At 36.1% G+C, this 23,628-nt stretch overlaps 2 protein-coding genes across 9 annotated transcripts in view; both read left to right on the top strand.

Annotated features, from left to right (window-relative positions):
- The window catches only part of LOC119555898 (neurobeachin), a 193,626-nt gene that overhangs the window by 79,580 nt on the left and 90,418 nt on the right, over positions 1–23,628 (top strand). Inside the window, exon 1 of one of the 8 annotated variants that reach the window (XM_037867578.1) lies at positions 23,438–23,554. The exons of the other annotated variants lie outside the window; for them this stretch is intronic. The gene's annotated coding sequence lies outside the window, so the exon portion shown is untranslated. Of the gene's footprint in view, positions 1–23,437; positions 23,555–23,628 lie in introns of those variants that run through there. 8 annotated transcript variants of the gene reach the window in all.
- LOC119555902 (histone H3.v1) lies at positions 10,590–23,623 on the top strand. Its single transcript, XM_037867592.1, has 2 exons — positions 10,590–10,901; positions 22,004–23,623. Exon 2 carries the CDS (start codon positions 22,332–22,334, stop codon positions 23,598–23,600), a length of 1,269 nt encoding a protein of 422 aa, XP_037723520.1. The 5' UTR covers positions 10,590–10,901; positions 22,004–22,331; the 3' UTR covers positions 23,601–23,623.

The raw sequence follows: 23,628 nt of genomic DNA, 5'->3' as shown, positions 1-23,628 counted from the left end.
GTTTTCATTTTATTTTTAGCGATTTGTTTGCTTGAAACAGATGGGCCCTAAAAAACCGAAACATTTAAGCCACTTTAGCTTTTAGTTTGAACTAATTATAAGCCGGCCTTAAAAAGGCAATATTATTAAAAGTTAGAATGTAAAAAGTTGAGGAAAATGTAGTATTAATTCTCTGTTCTAATGGTTTATTTTAAAAATGATTCCTTTTTTTGAGCAAATAATTTTATTTATAGTTCAAACTGACAAATACATCGGTTTCAGCATGATACCAAACAGTTCAGGACATACAAACTCTCAGGAAAATGTAGCAAAGTTTTCAACAAGAAGTATATATCTGTATATATATAAAATTGAGGACAAGAACAATTGAAGCAAGACAACTTCAAATTCAAGTGGCAGATTGCTGAATATTTCTGCTGACTCTCGATGTCTGACAATTGTCGCCAAAGTCTGACCAATTGCAACTTAAGTTGTCTGCAAGAGTTTGGGATTTCGTAGATAAAAAAACTTGAAATCAAAATATGGGTGAGGAGAAGAGGGAAGATGGAGGTCTCTATATATATAAAAATTACTAAAACTACAAGGGAAAACTTTTCTGCACAGCCGCTTAACAGTTAACAGTTATAACCGCAGGGGTGGAAAAGCCGGGAAAAAGGGCGGGAAATTCCCTCCAGCACTTGGACCATCATATTGTCTATCAGCGTGGGCGTCTTGGAGTCAAGTGCTGGGGTCTCTAATAAGTTAACTGGTCTGTAAATTGTCTGGCTCGATGTCCCAAGTCCTTGCTTTTCCTTGTTCATCCAGTCACGTTGCCTTGGGTATCCTCGTGGGCCACATTTACTTAGTTATGGTCAACAGTTGGATTATAGAGTCATAAAATATTGGCAAAAACGAGAAAATCAATGGCTATCTGTGGTAGCAGATAGAAAAAGCCGGTTGAATAAATCCGAAATCGTTAATCCTATATAATACCATGGTCTTAAATTAATATGAAATATATAATTATATACATACACCAAACATATACTCAATATATACCAAACACCTTACCATTAAAGACTTAAAATGGATCACTCTCCTTTTGTTTATAAACCTCAATTTGTTAGCCTTCTAATTAGTTCTTAAACTATTGTTCGCTGATTCACAATATATATAAAGTATACAAACGTGAAAAAAAGAAGCGCAATGCTAAATATGCTTTGGGCATTTTCCACCACCTTTCATCCACTTTTCCCGCCGCTTTCCCTTAATTCAAGGGTACTTTCCTGGGCTCTTGTGTAGTTTTTGTTGCAATTGCCTCGCTGTAATTGGCAATCGTAGCAAATTCTATAACTGATTTCAATGTTCCGTGCATTGAAGCATTGAGCGTAATCAATTAATTAACTACAAAATTGCAGTCGACGTTAATGAAGTTGTGGGGAATTTATACAGAAACAAAACAACAACGGTAGCTGGCACAAAAATTACGTAGCCAGCTAGAAAAATAAAGAAAACACGCCAGGGCCAAAATCAATTGAGTTCGAGTATTTGCATTTCGCATTTGGATTTACAAACTCTACAAATTTCTGATTGAACGTGGCTAATTAGTAATGAATAGATGTTTGGTTGGACTGAAAAGCTACATTCATGTTTGAACGAAGCAGTTTTAAGCGGATTTAATTGCACGATATGAATACAAAGTTTGGGTTAATTAGAGAGATTTATAAAGAAAGTATGTTTGTGGTTCTAATTTAATATTTAGGTTTTTAGTGCCAAAATGAATGATACTCATTTAGAGTTGGGTAAGTTAAGGGTGTTTTTTTTAGAGGTATAGAACTTTAAGTTGGCATTACTGTTCAAGATGGCCACCGATGTAACAGCTGTCTAGTGAGTTATTCTCAGTTTGGTTTGGCAATTCATCATGAATAGACTCACGCCTGAACAACGCTTGCAAATAGTGCAATTTTATTTTGAAAATAAAGGATCTGTGCGGATTACGTATCGCCTAATTTCACGTTTCTAACCTTTGGATTGGCCTCCAAAATCTTGTGATTTAACACCGCAAGACTACTTTCTGTGGGGCTATGTAAAGTCATTGGTCTATTCGGAAAAGCCACAAACGCTTGACCATTTAGAATACAACATTTGCCGTGTTATTTCCGATATACGGGCACAAATGTTGGAAAAAGTCATCGAAAATTGGACGTCCAGATTGGAGATTTTACTACATCCGAGCCAGCAGTGGCGGTCATATGTCAGAAATCATATTTAAAATGTAATGCCACAAGATTATCTTTTGAATTGAAAAAAATTCATGTCAATCGAATAATCCATCGTTGTTTTATTGAAATTTAAAGTTCTATACCTCTAAAAAAAACACCCTTTATATCTGTTTACACAAATGAACATCCTATTGGCTTGGCAAATGGGTTCAAGGTTGGACTGTCAAATCATTTAGAGTCAGTTTGCAGTTGAAGACTCTCGAATGCCGTAGAGATCTTACAATTGCGAAACTCAATACATGGTATGTTATTAGTCATGCTCTATTAAGTTGTAATGAGATTCGGTAATTGATTGAAGGGTGCCCAGGCTGATGGAACTCGGCCAAAACCTAATGCGAAAAGCCAGTGTCCAAAAACTTCAACACATTGATTGATGGCAATGCGAAACACAAGAGTTCACTGCACAAAAACTTATTTAGTTATCATTTTGTTTGAATAAAAATTAAAAAAAAAAACAATCGTCTATCTAAAAGAATTTATTGTACTTCTGAGCTTAAAATATATTATGGCATACTTTTACACATCTAAAATGTTATAAAAAAGTGATTTAAAACTCAATTGATTTGTATGGCAAACCCCTTAATACCTTATCTATTTATTAATATTTAAAAAGGTTGATATAATCTTTAACTTCCGGAAAAAATAAATAATAAATACAATCAAAATTTATGTGGGTAGATATTTTTCTCACTGCATTTTCGAACAACAACTAGAGTATATCACAGCACCGAAATCGCTTCAAAGTTCAACTTGATTGAGTGGCAGGCAGCGGTCACGTGTCGCTGCAAATAAACAGATTTTCATTCCAATGCCACATTCCAATTCAAATCGACACTGAGACACTAACTAAGCAACAGAGAGGGGGATAGTGCAAATGAAAGAGACGGGTATGTGGCTGTGCGAAAGAGATAGAAGGATATGTAAAGGTACCTGAAGAACGATTCAGTTTCAGTTGAAGGCTTCGAAATACAAACCGCATTTCGTGTCCTTCGCCCATTCCATCCATTCACTAATTTTGGCAACTGAGATTTGCATTTTAATGTTGGGAAAATGCTTACCAAAAATATGGGTGGTAGGGGCTGATAAAAAGAGGTAGACAGGTATCATTGTAAGTTTTTTTTTTAACTTTTTGTTGCTAACTTGTATCCTCTTTTGCTAGCTTCAGATGCAATTTGGGGCCTCAGAATAAAAAGTTTTGACCAGCAGGCAATGAATAAGTCCAAATTTCAACCTGTGTTTTCCCTGGCTAATAAGCAAAATAAAATAAAAATAATAATAATATCTGATATCTCAGATTCCTTACATGGTAAAATGTTATAATTTAACTTTTTTGAAAAATTTGGATACCAATTAAGAATTACTGGAACCTTAAAAACTTTTAAAATAAATTTTCTAAAACATGTTTAACTTTGTTTTGAATATGCGCACCTTTATCTCCTCTCTTCCAACTATCATTAAGCAAGACCAAAAATACTTTCACTTTAAAAAAGTTCACATTGTTAAAAATAAACTTATAATATTGTTTCTAAAATGATCAAAAAATATTTAAAATGATTCTGTATGCTAAAAAAGATCCTACATTTTCAAAACTATCCCAAAAAGCAACCATGGAACTAAGAACCAACGTTTGAATATAATTAAATTACGTTTTGTCCGCAACATTAAAATTCTGTTCACTAATTCCTTTCACCAAGGCATTAAATATTCCTTCTGTGATTTTCCCATTTTCCCACATTTTCCATCTACCTTTTTCGCCACTTTTTTGTTGCGATTTTCGCCTGTGAAAAACTCACCTAACTAAAAAAAAAGTGTCTTTTATTTCTGCTCGTTGCCCAATTTATATACATATTTTGGGACACTGCTGCTCGCACTGACGTTGTCCACAAACATTTTGTTGGTCTCTGTCATATCCTTCACCTAATTTGGCTCCCGGCTGTGCTTCATGAAAACTAGATTATGGTCAACTTAGTGTTGGCTACCTTTTATTTTGGCCAACATTTTTGTGTGGTCAACTTTTTCGGATGCTCTGCTGCTCCTGTGGTCGCAAAAATGTGCAGCCATACAATTAAAACCGCAAAAAAAAAAATAATGTAAAGGCAGGACGCAAATGAAGGTCCTACTAGCTGCGTCTCTTTCTAGCCGCCTGTTTCCGTCTCTTTCTGTAGCACAAAAAAAAAAAAGGAAGAACCCCTTCCCCAATTCTCTTTGGCTTTTGTTTTGGTCTTTTGTTTGCTGTCGTTATGGTCTAATTATCTCTATTTATTTATGCTACTGCCAAGTAACTTTTGTTTGCCATCTAAAATGCCAGCCATCTCTTTTGCTCCTGTCTTTCCGTCTCTTTTCTCCCCTTGTTTGTTGCGTTTTGCTGCTAGTTCTTCGCCTTTCCACATCTTTGTTTTGTTCTTTTGGTAGATTTTATTTTGGATTTTTTTCTAGCTTTTACTTGTGTTAAAATCAGACTCATGCGAAAGCACTTGGAAAAAGATATACAAATTATAATAATTTACTTATTAAATTGATTAAAAATTTTTAGTTAAAGCTTTTATTTTTAGTTCTTAATATTAAAAAAAAGGTTCAGTGTTATATTATAAATGTTTTTCCTATTCCTGTTTTCTTTGCTGATAAAAAAAACGATTGATCTGATATCTTCCAAAATCTTTTTCTTAAACAAATCCTTATTTAAAATGTATATTTTTCTCAGTGTACAGAAAGAGCAGAGAGAAAGTGAGGTGGTGAACACACGCACATGCATAAAGACAAAGATAGAAGGCTAAGCTTAGCTTTGCTTTTAAGGCCCAGACATTTCGTTGGCCATTATGTTATTACAGCTGCCTGCCATTTCTCTTTCACCCCAACTACCTGAAAAGGGAAAACGAGAGGAAAACTAAAGCCAAGGCAACCAAAATCCTCACCCCTCAGGAATTCTATGTTTGTGTGAATGTGCTGGAAATGGATTTCGAACGTAAAAGTGCAGATAATAGGTCCCAGCGTATGTGGGTGCAGTTTTTAAGCCCCCTCCCCCCCCCCCCCCCCAAAAAAAAAAAGCCGAAAAATTGGTATTTCTAACATCCCCAATTTCTCATGCAATTAACAAAACAGCCTTAGTACCGAAGCTATACGGGGCGTATGCGTAATCTGTTTCCAGGTGCACAGAAAACAAATGGTTCCACTCAGAAATATGTAATTGAATAAAATATAATAAAACAAAAATATTATTACAAAAGTGTCCTTCATTGTATCTTAATGTATCCATTGATTTTAATAATAAATGTTAATATACCCATCTATTTGGAATAAATGAATTCAGTATTATTATAAAATTGCATTATAAATGTTAGGCTTAACAATTCAAGAAACTTCTTATTTAATATAAATTCCATGAATTCAGTTTCAAAATAATATATCAGACTTTATCCGAAAATTGGTTTTCTAACATCCCCAAATGCTCATGCAATTAACAAAACAGCCTGAGTACCGAAGCTATACGGGGCGTATGCGTAATCTGTTTCCAGGTGCACAGAAAACAAATGGTTGGACTCAGAAATATGTAATTGATTAAAATAGAATGAAACAAAAATATAATTAAAAAAATATCCTTCTTTTATCATAATGTATCCATTGATTTTAATAATAATTATTAATATACCCATCTATTTGGAATAAATTATTTAAATATTATTAAAAAATGTCATTACAAAAGTATGGTTGAACAATTCAAGAAACTTCTTATTTAATATAAATTCCACTCATTCAGTTTCAAAATTAATCTATCAGACCTTATCCATGCTTTCTATTCCTCGTTCTCTCCCTTTTCATCTGAAGCTTGTTGTATTCTTTGTGTTTTATTTTAATGAGTAGTTGAAGCTTTTGAAGAGCAGCAAATTTACAGTCAATTAAATGCGGACCCCCAGAATCCCCCTATAAACTCATCCGTATTATATTGAGGAAAATAAGAAAGAGACGGGACTAGAACTTGGGGAAGGGAGAGAAAGAGATAGAGTAGAGGGGCGGAAGGGAGAGCTCGAATTATGCCTAATGAGCTGAGCCAAAATCTGAAGCAACAGGAAAACTCTGGGAATATATAAGTACCAAACGATGGGGGGTGTGGAAAAACGAGAGAAAGGAAAATACCTCTTGGCCCCTCCAGTCACGAATACATAATTACAATCGAAAATGCTTTTCATTAATTTCAAGTGCGCTTCAAGCTTCCGACAAACAGCAAAAAATATTCAAATATAAAAGGAACAGACCAGAAACAAAAATTTGTTGTTAAAATAATCTTGTGTAATATAAATTTGAAATTTGTCTTCCTGCCCTCTCATTCCCCTTCTAATTTCGGGTCAAAGTTGGAAGTGGAGCACGTGGCGTTAAAGTTTAGAAAATTAAGGGGCAAGAAAATTAAAAGAAGGAAAGGTTGGGCTTAGCTAATGATTAAGAAATAAATTCACTTTTCAGGTAGCGCCTCAAATCATAACTAGATCACTTATTAAGGTGTTTAAAAGTATGCAGTAAACCAAGATTGTTGACCTTTAAAATTATTGCCTACTTTTAGGCACCCTTATAAGGGATTTTATGATGATTGTAACAAATATATATATAATTTGTGAATTTTTCTATCAGAAAATAATTATTATTGGTTATTGTTATTTCAAACAAATATGTTTTCCATTTATAACTCATTTAATATTTTTTTTTAATACTCCACTCTTAAAAAAGCTTACGCCAATTTTCATCTTTTCGTTCGCCACAAAAATAACTCTTCTTCTGCAAGAGCCCACACAAATTTGCTTTCCAAAATCGAGACTGAATCTTTGAGCATTTCAATTTGTTTTCAACTTTCAAGTTATCGCAGGGCCAATTATGTGGTGGCTTTCAGGGGGTGTGGAGTGGGATTTATGAGCCAGTGGATTGATACCCCAGCTCAGATAGTTGGCAATCTATATATATATTAGAGTATTGCGGCCCGAGAGGGAAAAGTTTCTAATTGTTTTTTAAGTTTTCGCCGCCCTCCTTCCCCTTCGAATTTTCCGCTGCGGGCGAATTAAGCCACTGAAATATGAAACCAACCTGCAAAAAAAAAAAAAAAAAAACGCCAACAGCAAAGTTTGAGCTTAGCCAGTTAGCAAAATTTAGCAATAAACTTTTATTTAATCGATTTTAACACTTGACTGAGAACGTCGACAACAAAAAGATGATGATGATGATGATGATGATGAAAATACCTCTGTATCTTGTATCTTGTATTTGTATCTGAATTTTCCGACCGTTTTGTCTGTTGGACAGAAAAGAGGAATTTCAATTCCAGTCACACAAACTTTTGTCGCCAAGCATTTTCCTTAGCTTTCTTGTTTTTCCTTTTCCTGCTACTCAGGAACATAATGAATTTTTACAGTTAGTTGGCTCGTGATTCATTTTCTCAAAGACCATCGCATCCTGCGACCATCAAAAGAAGCCGAAAGCCGAGAATCGAGAACTGAGAACTGAGAACCGAGAACCGAGGGCAGTGAGAAAAAAGTTTAGCCTGGTCAATAGTTTATTCCACTTTGCTACCAATTAGAGCATTGAATTGTGCCAACAGCAGGTGCACAATCATCAAAATACCTCCCGTAAACCAAGCACATAACTGCCCAGCAATAACCGACGCAAACCGAAGGGCGGACCCATTCATTTGCGATATTATATTGCAGTAGTCGTCGTCGTCGTCGTCGATGGTCTCGATGGTCTCGATGGCAATCCCCTAATGGGGTTTATTGAGACATCATCAATCTAACTTTAGTCCACTTCCGTAGCGATTTCACCCCCTCTCATACTTTTCCCCAGGTAGTTTTGTGCCCCGTGTGGATGCGGCCAACAAAAGTTCCAATAAAATGGCCAATTCCAGGCAACACAATTGCCAACACAATGGCAACAAATGCCAAAAAAAAACCGAATTGGTTTTGATTTGGCTTCAATAGTTTTCAATTGTTGACGGTTTATTTTTTAAGGTTAAATGATTCGGATTCAGATTCACTTACTAATTGTAGCGGTTGAAAATAATAAATGTTTAAAAGTAATGTTTTGGGTCACCAAAACCCATTTATAACAAATCAAAATTTAAACAAAAAGTTAAAAGAGTTCAATATTATAAAGCTGATTAAAAGAAAATTAAGTCATAAAAATAAGGGTTAAGTCATTACGGAATTGGCTTAAAATTCGTTTTGATATGAGTTCTAGAAATCCAGGTTTGGGTCACCTTCCTGCAAGTCATTAAAAATAGATAAGAGTATGTTATCCAAATGAGTTTAAAAATATATATATAACTATTATTTAAGGACCCATCTAAAACTTGTGAACCACTCTCACTTTAAAAACCCTCTCCACGATATGTTATTTTACGTACTTGACTTACGTTTTAAGGTACTTGATTTAATCTAGCTTAAGCGTTTTAAATAAGAATCATATTCCATAAATCTCCATTAAGTGCTTTAATCGCAAAGAAAATCTCTTTCCTAACCTCAAGGATTATGTTTAACTAGTGAAATTCACTTACTTTTAACCCAAAACAATTTGCAGCAAATTCCCAACACTCGAGGCCCGAAAAAGTATGCAACAGAATTTTGCACTTTACTCATGTCAAAGATGCCTCCAACTTTCCCCTCTTTGAAATTGTAAGTGGGCAAAGGTCTTGTCTACAGAAGGCAAAAAGAAAATAAAACACGCTTTATATATATATATATATTTAAGTATAAGTATATGTGTAAAATAAGAAAACTTTTAGCGACCCATCTAACGTATTTTTCCCACTCTGTTTCTTTTCAGGTGAGTAAACGCAATTTTCCTTGGCCAGAAAAAGAACACATTGATGTGTAAAAAAGAAGTCCGCTTTGATGTTTCGTGCGGTTTCTTCACCCGGGGAAATCTATGAATATGTAAGGGGGTCTTGGGTCTATAATTTTTCGGGGGATATATATATCATCGTTTAAGGTAAGTTTTCTAGCACAGGACGTGTCTCAAATTTGCGGTAATTCAATTGGGAAAACTAAGGAAAAGCAAAAGGGCAGTTGATCCCAGAATTTCCGAATTACTTCATTAAATGTTTGCCTAATTTCCTTCAAATTAGCTGTGTGTCCTGTAGTGTTTAACCCCCCAAAACACACACAGCATCTTATTTGTGCTTAATGACTGCCACTCGAAATACCCATTAAACCACCCATTATACTGCCATCATTAGGTGAATCTCTTTTTTTTCGATTTGCGTTCAAGCGTTGTAACTGTTGCAGTCCATCTCCGGAAAATGTAAGGAAATCTGACGAAAAGCATAGCTTTGTGGAGAGCTTTTCCAACTCTCTTAAATTGAAATATGAACCCACCATGATTTGAAGAGAGTCTGAGGCTCTAAGGGAGCATTACGAAAAAGGCAGGGCGAGGGGTTTGTTTTGCTTTCGGTTTATTTGATTGTTTTAAATGGTTCTAAAGTGCCAGCAGGGGAATCCGGAAAAAATTAAAGCCGGACAAATGGAAAATAAAGTAGTTATCATTAACCAATTATATTTTCCAAAAAGGCTTCATTTAAACTAGATTGCAAAGTGAAAAATTTCAAATTTTAAAAGAATAATTAAATTTTACTTACCTAGAAAACAAAATAAAGAAAATTGTATATGTTTTAAATTTTTTTTAAATATTTTATTTATATTTTATAATATTTTCTTTGATAAAAAGTTTTTTTTTCTGACTTGTTGAACAATTTAATTAAGCATTTCTAAAGAGATATGTTACTAAAACTTTATTTTATTGCTTATAAATTTTTTTATAAGTAAAGGAGAAAGTTTTCTTAATATGAAAGTTAAATTAAAAAAAGATTTGTCTATATTTTACTGTGACAATATATCTTTCAAAAATTTCACACAAACAAATTAACGAACTATGCTCTTAAGCCGGCTAAAAAATGATCGCCATGCTCATTTAAAAGCGATTTTCCAGCGATTTTACCTGCTCAAGTCTCTAAAGCTTTTCCTTTTCACCACATCAAAGAGGCGATGTGAGAGGAGAGAAAAAGTGAGAGAGAAAACAAGAGATGGAAAGCCGAAGAAGAGATTTTCCGATGCAAATGCCATTCGGCTTTCCCTATGGCATTGGTATTAGTGCGGATGCTGACTGTTTGCAAAAAGAAAATGGAACAGAAAGCACAACAACACAATGTGGCCCGCCATCTCTCTGTATTTCTGTGTGTGTGTGTATCTGTGTGAGTGTTATTGGTGCGTGAGTGTGCGTGCTCGTTTCTGCTCGGCAAAACGAACGCTCGTCTGCAGCACTTATCTTCATGGGATAAATCTCGCTGCTGGCCGCCGCAGTCTGTTTTCAATACGGGCGTAAAGCGGTCGTCGAGCACGGTTGAAAGCAAAACAAAGCAAGAAAAATACCAAACAGCCAAGAAAAAAAAAACTAACAGCCAACAACAACAGCCAAAAAATACCAAAAATATTCAAAAAATATTCCAAAAATATTCCAAAAATTCCAAACCAAAAAACTAAAAATAAAAAATACAATAAAAACATTAGGTCAATGTACAAAAAATAACCTCACAAAATATTAGATAAAATAAAAACAAACATCTTACAAGCGGCAAATGCCGATAAAAGTTAAAGGAGTTAACCCATTAAGGTAGCCATTCAAAAACTACCCATTACAATTCTAAAATAAATACATATAATATAATATAAAAAAATAAAAACCCTGATAAAAACTTAAAAACGCCGACGACTTCGTAAACGCGCGCCCAAAAAAGTGTGCTACAAAAATCGCTATGAAATGCAATTTTTATAGTTCTCAAACAAATATTCGAAAATATTTTTTATTCGCCTTGCTTCAAATTTTTTTCAAATATTTTTTTATTGTTCTTTGCTGTGTGCGATAGTGAAAAAATTAAGATAAAAAATATATATATACAAGGAAAATGTAAACAAATGCTAATAAACGAGAAACGTTTGAGTGTGTGCGTGTATTTATTTGTTTGATTGCTTGCTTGTGAGTGTGCGTGTGTGCGTGTGTTTGCCGAAGCATAAAAACAACAATAAAATATATTACAAAAAAAAGGAGAAGAGGAGAAACAAAATGAGCTAAAGAAAAGTCCAGAAAATGGAATTGGGGAATATGAACAAGAAGCAGAGCGATAACAATTGTAATAAAAACAAGCACATAAACAGCAATAGCAATAACAACAACAACAACAACAACAGAGTGTGTGTTTGTGTGCGTGTGTGGGGGTTTTGCGTGAGTGTGTGTGTTAAGGAAATCATCATCAAAATCATTATCTCCATGTTCAGTTTCAGTATTGACGAACCAGATTTATATAGCCTTTTTTGTTTGCAATTAGGCCTCACCCATTTTCGTAATTCTTTTTTGTGAGATAAAAAAAAGAGTTAATTTAAAAGTATACGCTGTGTTGGTTTTTAATTTAAAATTGTAATCTTTAAAAAGCTCTAAATTTTTTTCCAGATTTTTTAAATAAATGTAATTGAGTATCCTGTTGGGGCATTTTATTTTTTAATGAATTTTAATGTTAAGACCCATTTGAGATTTTTTTATTGTGAGACCAACAATTAATTAATTTAGAAGAATTTAAAAAAAAATGTAATCTTTAAAAAGCTTTAGATTTTTCCTGTTACAAGATTTTTAAATTAAATGTAATTGAGATTTTTAAAGAACTTTCCCGGTTAGGAACTTAATTTTTATATATATATATTATAGGCCCCATTTAAAAAGACTCTTATTCCTAATGATACGGAAAATAAAAGTTATATATTAAATAAGAGATCAAACTAATGCCTATCATATTTTCAATTTATTTCCCACCTATTATGATGAGTTCTTCAAACCAAAATCAATTGACAAGCCCCAAATCGAGATTACAATTTAACTTAGACCTTCTAAAACGGCTCATCGTCGAAATTCAACCCATCTTGGTAACTTAATTAAATCAAGGTTGTTGGGCTTTTAGCCTTTAACACCAGAATGATTAGTATTTCAAGCACACCATTTATGGCTGCAACAATTTTGATTTTGATTTCAGGCCTCTCGGCACCCAGGCGAATTCATCTTCATTCAATATATAAACCTTTTGTTCGACTAATTGTTTATAGATCGTGGCTGTTGTTGTTGCTCCTGCTGTGCCATTATTGTTGCAGCAGTTGCTATTGTTGTTACTCTAATCAATGGAGTCCATTTTGAAAGAGGATTTATTGTGTTTAATGAGGGGAAATGGACTTGTGGGGATTTGGTTGTGGCAGATGCAAATGACTAATCTAAGCTTTTGCACTAGCACATACACGTACACAATACACCCACGTATATATATATATATATATATATGTATCTAGATATATATACATGATTTGACATATATATAGAGCATGCTATGCACGAGCACAGCTTCGAGGCAGAAGTTGTTGGCTTAAGCTTTTTGGCTTTAAATGTTCAATATTCAATTACACACATGTTTGGCAATGGCGTGGCAATAATAAATAATTAATTCAATTAGGCTATAAGCATGTGGTTGGGCCTCTAGGGAGCTGAAATTTTTGGGAAACATGTATTGCTTTTGAAAATTTGTAGTTGGAAAAAGTTGGGGTTAAAAAATATTCAGAAAATAGAAAGTTTATTTCTAGTTTAGTTAAAATGATATGAATCTTTCATTCTATTTATTTGATCTATGTATTTTAAAAATTGGGGAAAGAAATTATTTTTTCCCAATGCCAACATCTTGCAAAGAGCTTTAAACTGTCTTAAAAGTTAAGGACTTAAATTCAAATTCAGTTTAAATGACCCAACTCAAGTTCAAAGTTCTTTTTTGACTCTGGCTTGACCCTTGAACCGTTCCAGATAATTTCATTCGTTTCGTTGGAAAAGTGTTTGAATTATGGTTGGCGTAAGGCATTTTATAAAGAGCTGCAATCACTGTTTAAGTCCACCTATCTCATTCTGTCTGTCAAGGATGTTGCCAGGATTTTTATTTTAGAGTACTGCGAGAAAAAAAGGTTTTTTAGTAAAAAAAAAAAAAAAAAAAAAAAGTAATAAAAGTATATATTAATACTGTATAAATTATACTTATTTAATAGTTCAAAAAGTTGTGAAATCACTAAAACTATTTAAATTAAAATGGTAAACAAAAGAATATCATTATTTGTAGTCTTAGGGTTATATGCTGTTATAAAACTATGTATAGAAACCAATTTAACCGTTTTAGTAAATAAAATAAAGGTTTTGGACTACCTTAAACCCAAAATTCATTGGTAATGGCTGTATTTTATATAACTTTTTTCAAGTGTGGACTCTTCTCTTTTTTCGGCATCTTTATTGCGACTAAGTGTGTGTGTGTTGATGTAAGGAGCAAGTGTAAATAAAGAAAAGTCGTGCCCGTTGTGCAAGCCCTCAAAAGTGGCTGCACACACACGTACATCAGGGTTTTCACCTGCAGTCGTGGCACGTTTCTGGGGGCCTGTAGCTCCCCCTTTGGAGGAGCATTCCCCCCCCCCCCCCCCAACCCACAGCTTCGTTTTCTTTGCTTTTACTTGATATACTAGGGGTTTTCGTCTACTGCCTTTTTCCACCCTTTTTTATCCTTTTTTTTGGAGGGGTTTTAGGCTAAGGTTTTGAACAAGCACTCGTCGTCATCGATGTTTGCACGTTTCGCTTTATTTATTTGGAAATCTTTTCTTATTTTGTTCTGTATTTCCGTTGCCTCTCCTTTTCTCTTTTTTTTTTTACTGACAAAGTGTATTTGTATTTGCTTAAAAATCAATTACGTCATCATTGTGAAATGGCAATTGGATATTATATGTGTATGTATACACATATAACGATGGCAACTCTGGCAGTTGGCTTGCTCTTATATAACGATGGCAACCCTGCCATCGCCAGTCGCTCTTTCATCATTTTGCTTGTTTGTTTATTTGTCGGCACTCTTCCACTCCACCACTTGTGTCAATACTTATCGGGCGATATTAACGTCACTGTGACAGAGTTCCCACCCCTCCCAACATACCCAAAAATTATTTTCCACCTGGCATCTGTTTGTGTCACATGTCACATTTCTTATTGTTTGCGCCATATTTTATTTATGTTTTGTCAATTTTTGTGCAACTTTTGCTCGTCGCTTTGTGTTACTACTGCCTTTTACCCTTAACCCTTGTGACCCGCCCCTAAACAACCCCCCCCTCTCTACGCCCCTGCCCACTCGTAGTAAATGTTATAACGCAGCAGATTTGACAGCTCCTTTGGGCCATTTCATTTGTGGCAAACTTTTTCAATGGCCGTCAAATAATGCAGCCAACATCCCAGCCATCTGACATTGAAAGGTGTTTGTGTGTGTGTGTGTGTGTGTCTCCGGAGGGGGCGTGGTCATGGGGGAGTTCAAATTCATTCCATTATTGTTGTTTTGTGACAGATACCCAATGGGATTTCCTGGTGCTTATCATCGATAGGTTTGTGTGCTGGCAATTGGGAAGGAGAAAGTGGTAATTGGATTGCTTTGAACTATTATTTGTCCGATAAAATGCCATCGATAAATTGGTTTTATTAAGCCTTTTTTTTATCGATATAACTTGATTACATCCTAACATCGTAGATTAATGAACGATAACTAGTCGATGAATATATAATATAGTTCGCACCTATGCTTTATTGAAAATTTCAATATTTCGATGTTGTTCAAGGAATTTCAATTAATTTCGCTTTTTATAATTATTTCAAAACTAATGGATAAAATAAGCCCATCAGATGGTTGAAAAAAAAATATATATATGAGGCTCTCAGTAAAAGCCAGATTTCCAGCAAAATGGCAGTGAAAAGCAGAATGCAAACGAGGAGTGCCGAGGTCCAATGTCGGTTTGCCGCTCCCCGGGATTATAGCCACCCATAAATCGGTCGAAAACATATTCCAATCTCCTACCATCTTTCTTTCTTTTTTCCCCATTCCCATTCAATTCGAACAGATTTCGATGAATAAAAAAAAAAAAAAAAAACGAGAAAAATGCAAAAACCCAGCTGAGAACTGTAATTCATTTAAGTGTTCCATTGAGTGGTGTGCCCGTACTGGGTGTGAGTGTGTACCCCCATGAAATTTCATATTTTTAATGACCATCTGAAGGGAAAAAGTGGAAAGCGGAGAAAGGAGAGTCAATACAAGGGATCCAGACGGCCATCAGGCCTCTCACAAAAGGCATTCTTCGATGCGATGCGAAACTGAAAGCAAACATCATGTGCGCCGGGGCTATAGGAAATAAAATAAAATCCATATATGCATACTTTGCATATTAAAAATAGCATGGAAAGGAATTTGAATGCAAAAGGATATAATATGATGGTACACAAAAGAGAGTTGGTTAAGTGCAACAGCCATACAAAAAAAAAAAAAAATGCGTTGGACTTGAAGCTTTTTCCCTTGGGACGGCTTTAATTCTTTGGTTAATTATTTCGCAACTCCCGCCACGACGACCACATTTTGCAAATCTTCCACAGCCGCAGGCTTCTACTTCTACTTCCACTTCCACTTCCTCATCCACTTCCTCATCCACATCCGCTTCCACTTCCACTTCCAGATGAACTCGCTCGTCTGCCGCTGAAGATGTTCTTAATGGTTCAGTTGTTTGCTCAGCAAATTGAACGAAAACAAACTTCAAAAGTTTGCACCACGGATATGCAGATGGCTAGAGAAGTGCTGGATTGAAAGTGGTTTCGGGTTGTTTTCGTGGGCTGGTCTTCGGGGAGTCTCAAGATTAAAGATCCGCAGAGAATGCCACATATCATTTCTATACATCATATGGGCTTATTTATATTTTATAAATCTACCAAATTATTGAAGTAATTGAAATTACTTATAAAGGTGTCAAAAGTATGCAACAAAATATGGAATTCTTTCAAAGGACTGTGCTCTTTTCTTAGACATAAGTTGTAAACCTTTACTGATTTGACAACCTTTTGAAATTAATTTGTTTTTTAATACTTATTTATATTTTGTAATTTATCATTAAAAATAAGATTAAAAAAGGTGTAAAAACATGTGCAAATTTTAGGCGCATTCTCTGTTTATTTAGAAGTTTTTGGAAACGTTTTAATGTGTTAAATGTGCTGGTTTTTTGTTGAACTGATTGAATATCGTTATCCTCAATCGCTTACTCCTCCTAGATGTTCCGCTTCAAATGTGTCCAGGCTTCAGTCCTTCTTCCACATCGTATCGAAAAAGTGAACCCTTTTACTGGGGCTTATCTTTGACGATTATTGTCTGCCCATCGTGTATATTCACCATTTCGCCCGTATAGATTGTCTCTAACTTCACTCCGTCTTCTTGGTAAAACTCCAACTCATTCGAATTGTATCCATGTACGTTGGCAAACAGGTTCATCATTTGCTTGAGGGGCTGCTTTACGTTAAGGGGAAACCTCCATTCCGCATCTCCGTGTTTTAGATTTACCCAAATGAAATTTTCCATTTTGTATGGATATTATTTTAGTTTTATTTCTCAAAAATGTAATGTCTTTCCAACTTTGTTGCTGGGTTACAACTGAATAAATATGACCATACAAATCGCCTAAAACAACTTGACAAGATTAAAAAGTCATAGCCTACTATAACTACTATAAAAATTATATATTATTTTTGTTTTAGCAATTTAAATTGATTATGATTTCCAGAATTCCGAAATTTTGCCCCACAAAGCGATATTTATCAATGGGTTAATTCAGTTCGTTTTTCTTTTGGTAATTTCGATTGAGTTAATTGACTTACGCCCCTTAACAGAGACATGGTAGATAGGTATTCATGATGTCGACCGCAGAGTGCGTGGCATAATGATCTCATGTTTCCATTGGTTTTTGCGGTCAGCTCATAAATGCGGATTGCACAAATTGTTAACTCGGCCACTGGAAGTAGTGTTCTGCTTTTCAGTCTGGTCAAAATATGTACATATGCTTGTATGCTCCTCATTGAGTTTGTTGTCTGTATGTAATTGTTTTAAAATTGTCACAATTGCAGGTCCTCTTTTTTTTTTTTTTGTGGGGAGGGGGGCGTGGCAAGCAACAAGGGCAAGGTTGCTGCAGTTGACAAGCCGCAGTGGCAAGCTTTTTAAAAATTTATGCTGCACAGGGCAGGCACAAGGACAAAAAGAAAAAAAAAACAGAAAAAAAAGAGGTTGGGTTCCGAAAAGAGGTTAGTTAACATATGACCTGCCGGGGTCCGAGTTCGGTCCATGTCCTGCATCCGGTTTCCACACAGCACACACAACAATAAAACGAACGAACGACGCAACACTTATGTTGGTTTACTTTTGCTACCAGCACTTTTCCGACCACCCTACCCCATCCCCCCATTTTCCAAACCCCCCCCTCCACCTTTTGGCCACACAATAAAGTGCAGCCAGCAGCCAAGAAGAAAACTGCTCTAGCTGAATTCCAGCAGCGTGTGACAGTTGCCGTTGAAATATATGTATGTATAACCTTCAATGGGAAAAAGTCCACAGGCTAGCATAAAATCCACAAGATTAAAAGAAAAAGTAAAATACAAAATATTGGATTAAATATTTATTCTTGCTTTGTTATCCAAAATATGGCCCCTTTTATAGGCCTTCATCTCTGATATAGTGGGCGGTTATTATCTCCCCATCGCGGAGTCCCGAAAGTAGGGCCGTATCGAATGTCTCCAGTCTGCGTCCCTCGTAGGCATAGAACTCCAAGTCGTCAAGATCGAGTCCGTTAGTCTCAGCATAGTTGGCCATCAGGTGCTTCAGGGGCTGTCTTATGTGAATGGGGAACGACCACTGACCCTCTGGGCGTTCTATGGTTATGGAAATGTATTCCTCCATCTCGATTGGTTATTATTTTGGGTTTTATTTATTATTTTGTTTTTTCTTTCTTTCGAAAATTGAATGTCTCCGACTTCGTAGCTGGATTTCAACTGAATGAAATGGTGAAACAAATCATCTAACACATTTTGACGACGTCAAAAAATCGTAGCCTACTCAAATTGGTTTAAATTTGGCAACAAATTTTTGGTAAAATTCATTGTGGTAAAAATTTTACAACACTTTTTATCTTTTGCAATTTACTATTCATATAATTTTTGAGTAAAATTGTTTTTTTTTTATTTGTTGGCAATTTTACTAGTAAATTTTTGGGTATTTCATAATTAATACATAACAATAAACTGAATACCTCAGTTTGGTATACAAATTGTTAAATTTATTGGTTAATACATGTGGAATATGCCTTTAAAGTCTAAAATTTAGATGGTTATGTTATTAATGACTAAAAGGACTTATATTTATTGTCGAACTTGTGAAAAGGGATGCAAGTACTCACACTTTTATTCCATACTCTTCAGGCGATGAAATTGAATCACAAAATAATCAAGTAGTTGAATGACTTAAAAAGTGCCATGTGAACCTAGTTCGTAGAGACCCAACCGACATTGTGGCAGTCTATAAACAGTCTGTAAAAATATTTGCAATTTTCCCTCAGAGAATTTACAGTGCGACTTTCTTGAATTGTGGGCTTTTCCGCATTTTCATTTTGTGTGTTGTCTTGCATGTGTTGACCATGACATGAACTCGTGTGTGACGAAAACAAATGACTGACGCAGATGTAATGGCATCCCCTTTCCGACCAACTCTCAGTCTCTTTCTGTTTCTAATTAAAGGCCACGTAAGTGCACAAAAAAAGATGGTTGGACATATTGCACATAGGGTGAAATTTAATTTTATAAATATCAAAATAAAAAAGGGGGGAAAAAAAAACAATGAATATGAAAAGTAGCGAAATGAAATGATTGGATCTCGTCGTGTCCCCATCTCTTTCTTTCACTTTTCATTTTTGCCGTCTCGCCTTTTCACTTCTGGTGACCATAATCACAGCTGCATTGTGTATAGCAATTAAAGCAACAACTTCAACAACAAAAAATACAGGGGCAAAAGGAAAAACTAAGGAAAAACGGTTGGAAAAATCACGGGGAAAAATCAAGGGGGTGTAGAAAAAGTTCTTGTTGTTTGCTGTTTTAATGGTTTTCAATGATTAAATTGTTGATAACAATTTTAAGCTGTACACGTTCAGGCTCCACTCCTTCTCTAGCCATCTCTTTCTTTCGCCCTATAGGCATCTCTTTCGCTCTTTATATACATATATGTATATCAAATATATAACTCTTTGTGTGTCCCTCGTTAGCATCTTGTTGTTTTTATTGTCCGTGGACTAACTTTATACAGACTATGGGCCATGTAAAGTTGAACATGGGCATAACAATGTGCCCTTAACTTGGCCCACAGACTGCAGTTTTGCGCCCCGTCTCTTTTTAACCTTTTGCAGCCATCTCCCTTTCTCTCCCACTCTCTCTGTCTGTCTTGCTGTCTCTGTCAATTTCAATGTGCAATTACTTGAAATTTGTTTGAAGTTTTCCGAGCAGCAGCAGCAGCAGCAGCCGGAAAAGTTTTTTCCTTTTTCCCCCGTCGCACACATTAAAAATTTAATTAGAGAGTGCCTCGACATCAGAAATCAAAACAAATCGGGCGAAAAACTTTTTCAGCAAATTGAGCCGAATGAGAATTTTCGGTTTGAGTTGCATAATCTCAGTCTGCCATCCTTAATTTATTCGGGGCATTCATTAGTTGTGTGACTTACTGTTGTATGTTGAGCTTTTAATTTGTCAACTGATGTACCAAAACTTTAAGGCACTCATGAGAAATTAAATGTGTACAAGTTGAGAATTAATTTGATTTGATTAAAAGTTTTTTTTTGGAAAGCTAGATGCTTTACATTTTTCAATCAGCTGATTTGTTTTTGCATAATGCCGTAATCCCATTATGGGTTTTATTTAAAACAAAGCTTAACAAATTTTCACATTTAAAAAAATGTAATAATACATACAATAAAATTTTAAAACATTGTTTTTTGTTTAGATTTGTTTAGGAAAAATATGAACACTTTTTTTTTGGCTTTAAATATAATGGAAAATCTAGAGAAAAGTAATTTCTTCCCGTGCGATGCCTTAAATAAACTCTTTTATTTTTTATATCCTGTTTTGGCCTCCTCAATTCGTTTCGCGGCTTAGGCATTCTCCTCTGTGTTTTGTCCTCCGCTTTGGGGGTCCATTCGGGTCCCAAGGCCCGCTTTGTCATGCTAAGGGTTAAGCCGAAGTGGTTAGAAAGAGGATTTGAGAAGGGGGGTTGGGCATAAATAACGACACGTTGTGCATTTTGATGGGAACTCGGGTGTTTTTTTCTTAGCTTGGGGATTGGCCACGGTTTATTACTGTGGGGTTATCAAAAAAAAAAAGTGGAGATCTCGACCCTGACTTCGGTTTAGCCTTTTCCGCATCATTGCCCCACTGTGTGGCTGAAAAAAAAGGGTTAGTTGTGTAAAACCACACGAAAATGCTTTTATGATTATTATTCGTATTTTTTCCGTTGATTTTTATGGTCATCATGACTTTGATGTCTGTTAAATGATTGTAAATATTCATCGAAGTCATGTTAAATCCGTTCAATTGAAAGTTTAACACCAAAAATGAAAAAAGGGAACTATTTACCACCCCCCCCATAAAGTGGCTTACAATGGAGTTTAAGTCCATTCAAATTTCATGGCTGTCAGTTTATCAAATATGCGAAATATTTCAAAATATATTTCACCAATTGTATAAAACAATCGAATGGGAGCGACACACAATCCAATAGTCCGAATACCATTGGCCTGCTGAGCCAGTAAATAAAAGAAAATGTCAGGCAAATTTATTTGCTGCTTTGACCATAAAAAGTGCAACAAAATCTCGAATGCAAACTATTGTTTTACAGAGAAGAAGTAAAAGAGATCTGGGAAAAAACCCAACATTATCCATGCACAAATAGTGCAAAATGTTCAATGCATAAACAAGCATATTTCATCTTACTTCAAACTCTAAATTCACCATGAATAAGGAATGAGTTTGAGTTGTTCCGTAAAATAATTCACAAATATTCACATTCAGTTGGCAGACAGTTTGAATAGGCTCTTATGGGTAAACTTATCGATTAAACTGAGTACCATTGGTTATTCGCAATAGTTCACCGAATTTTTCAGACAAATGCTTTTGAAAAGGAAGTTTTTTCTTATTTTGATAGAATATTTGTTCCTTTGAGTATTCCTCACATTTTTTGCCGTCCCTTATCATTTTGTTTAAAAAGTTGTTGGCTTTTATTTTCGTGGGCTTTACGAGCTGTTCTATGGAATCGACAATCCCTTGGGGGTCTCGAGTTTTATGTCTCTTTTATGAATTCGAAATTTCAGCACACGCACACCGATGCCAAAAAAAAAGCCATTGCAAACTTTTTCACAAACACACACACACACAGAGCACAATAAGCATTAAAAACAAGGCTATAACTTTGGTCCACTATCTGCTTAGCTGCTGGCCAGATCTGCTGTAAATAATCATATATAGTATATACTCTATATACAGTTTTTCCTATATATACATATAAACGTAAATGTACTGGTATGTGTATGTGTCAATGTATGTGCGTTTGCCTGCCCGTTCCTTAAATTACAACAAAAGCACATGAAAAATCTTTAAAGCAATCAAAAAACGATAAAAATATATATATATGTATTTAAGTAACGTATTTAATTTATGCAAACGAAAAGTGCGCAGAGGCCGAAAGAAAGCCGTAAGAACAAACGACAAACAAATTCGAAATTAATTTGCATTGAATAACAAAGGAAACGCTTCGGTTTCAATTTCAATTTCAGCCAAGGATAAAGCGTAAAACCCTTAGACAAAAAAAAAAATAGAAAAAACTGATACAAAAGAGAAGCCAAATGAGGGAAAATGAAGTGCCAAAGTGTTGAAAATAAAGTGAAAGCCAAGAGACGAAATTGAAAACGAGTAGAAAAGGTTTTTTCCGTTCCGTTATTGCTCGGTAAAGCGCGTTCGCTTCCGTTCCGTTCCGTTGCGTTTCGTTTCGCTGCGTTCCGTTCCGTTCCGTTTCGTCTCGTTTCGTTTCGTTATCGATTGCAACCCTGCCGTTACCGTTCCGTTTCGCTCGGCAGACATTTAAATGGCTACCAGCTGCTGCTTATGATGGAGACATTCCTCGTCCTCGGCCTGTGTTTCATCCTGTACGAGGCATTGGATTTCTTTCAGGGCTGCATCCACAGTAATACCCCATCGCCCAGCGATCAAATCGAAGCCTATCGCCGCGAACTCGACGAACAGCGCCAGCAGCAGCAGCAGGAACAATTTCTAGCCGGATTGACGCCATTACTGGGCGCTCAATTTGCCGCTGCCGCCGCCGCCGCCGCGGCCGCTGCCGCCGGTTCGCAGTCGACGTTGGGCAGCACGACCACGCCCACCGCCTCCACGGCCAGTGTCATAAGTGATTCATACGATCAGGAATCGCAATCACAATCTCAATCGCAATCCCAATCGCAATCGAATCAAAATCAACAGCATTCGTTGAGCACTCCCGGTCTATTTCGTCCCGCCGCCTTGGGCTATTACGATCCAGAGGATCCATTGCATGCCACAAATTCCCTACCCCGAGACTTTTACTATCTGCAGCAACAGCAGCTTAAGAATAAGGTCAGCTCAAGATCGTTACTCTCCAAGTTCTCGTCGACCAACTCAGATAATCGTATACATCCCGAGGCGGGAGCCAATTCGGGTCACCATCATAGTGTCCTGGGAGCAGCAACGGTTATAACCAGTCAACCTTTACCCTCTGGCGGTGAGATACCATCCAGTCTCTTCGATCAGCCAGGACAACCGGCTGTGGTGGTGCCACCACTGCAGCTGCAACCCTCATCACCACTCTTTGTGGAACTCAAGAGGGCCATTATAAGTCAGAATCCGAATCAAAATCAAAATCAATATAAGAATCAATACAAACAGGAAGCCGAAGAATCACAGTGTCCGCAGTGCGAAGAAGAGCAGATACAATATCTGGCCGAGAATCTAGACGATCTTGTAGAATCCGAAGAGCAGCAGTATTCTCCAGGTGAGGAAGAAGAGGACGACGACGACGAGGAGGAGGAGGACGAGGACGACGAGGATCGGGAGGAGCAGCATTCGTACGTGGGAGGTGCCACCAGTGAACCGGATATCTGTACTGCCACACGACAGCAACAACACCATCAACAGCAGTTGGCCAGGATACATCACATCGCCATCGACGACATTGCAACTGGACAGGATCTACACCATCATCATCATCATCATCTCAGCATTTCGGGACAAACGACGTTGGGCGCCAATTCGCACGCCGACTTCAGGGAAATCGAGTGCGAGCGACTGCGACGCAAGTGCGTTAGCGTTAAGCGCATTTATAGCATATCGGAAAAGTTTTAATTCAGATCAGATCACTACTCAAACTCAA

This window comes from Drosophila subpulchrella, chromosome X (genome assembly GCF_014743375.2).
Source record: "Drosophila subpulchrella strain 33 F10 #4 breed RU33 chromosome X, RU_Dsub_v1.1 Primary Assembly, whole genome shotgun sequence".
Taxonomy (NCBI): Eukaryota; Metazoa; Arthropoda; class Insecta; order Diptera; family Drosophilidae; genus Drosophila; species Drosophila subpulchrella.
The sequence above is the reverse complement of the archived record's forward strand: the minus strand, read 5'-3'. Positions and strand labels throughout refer to the sequence as shown.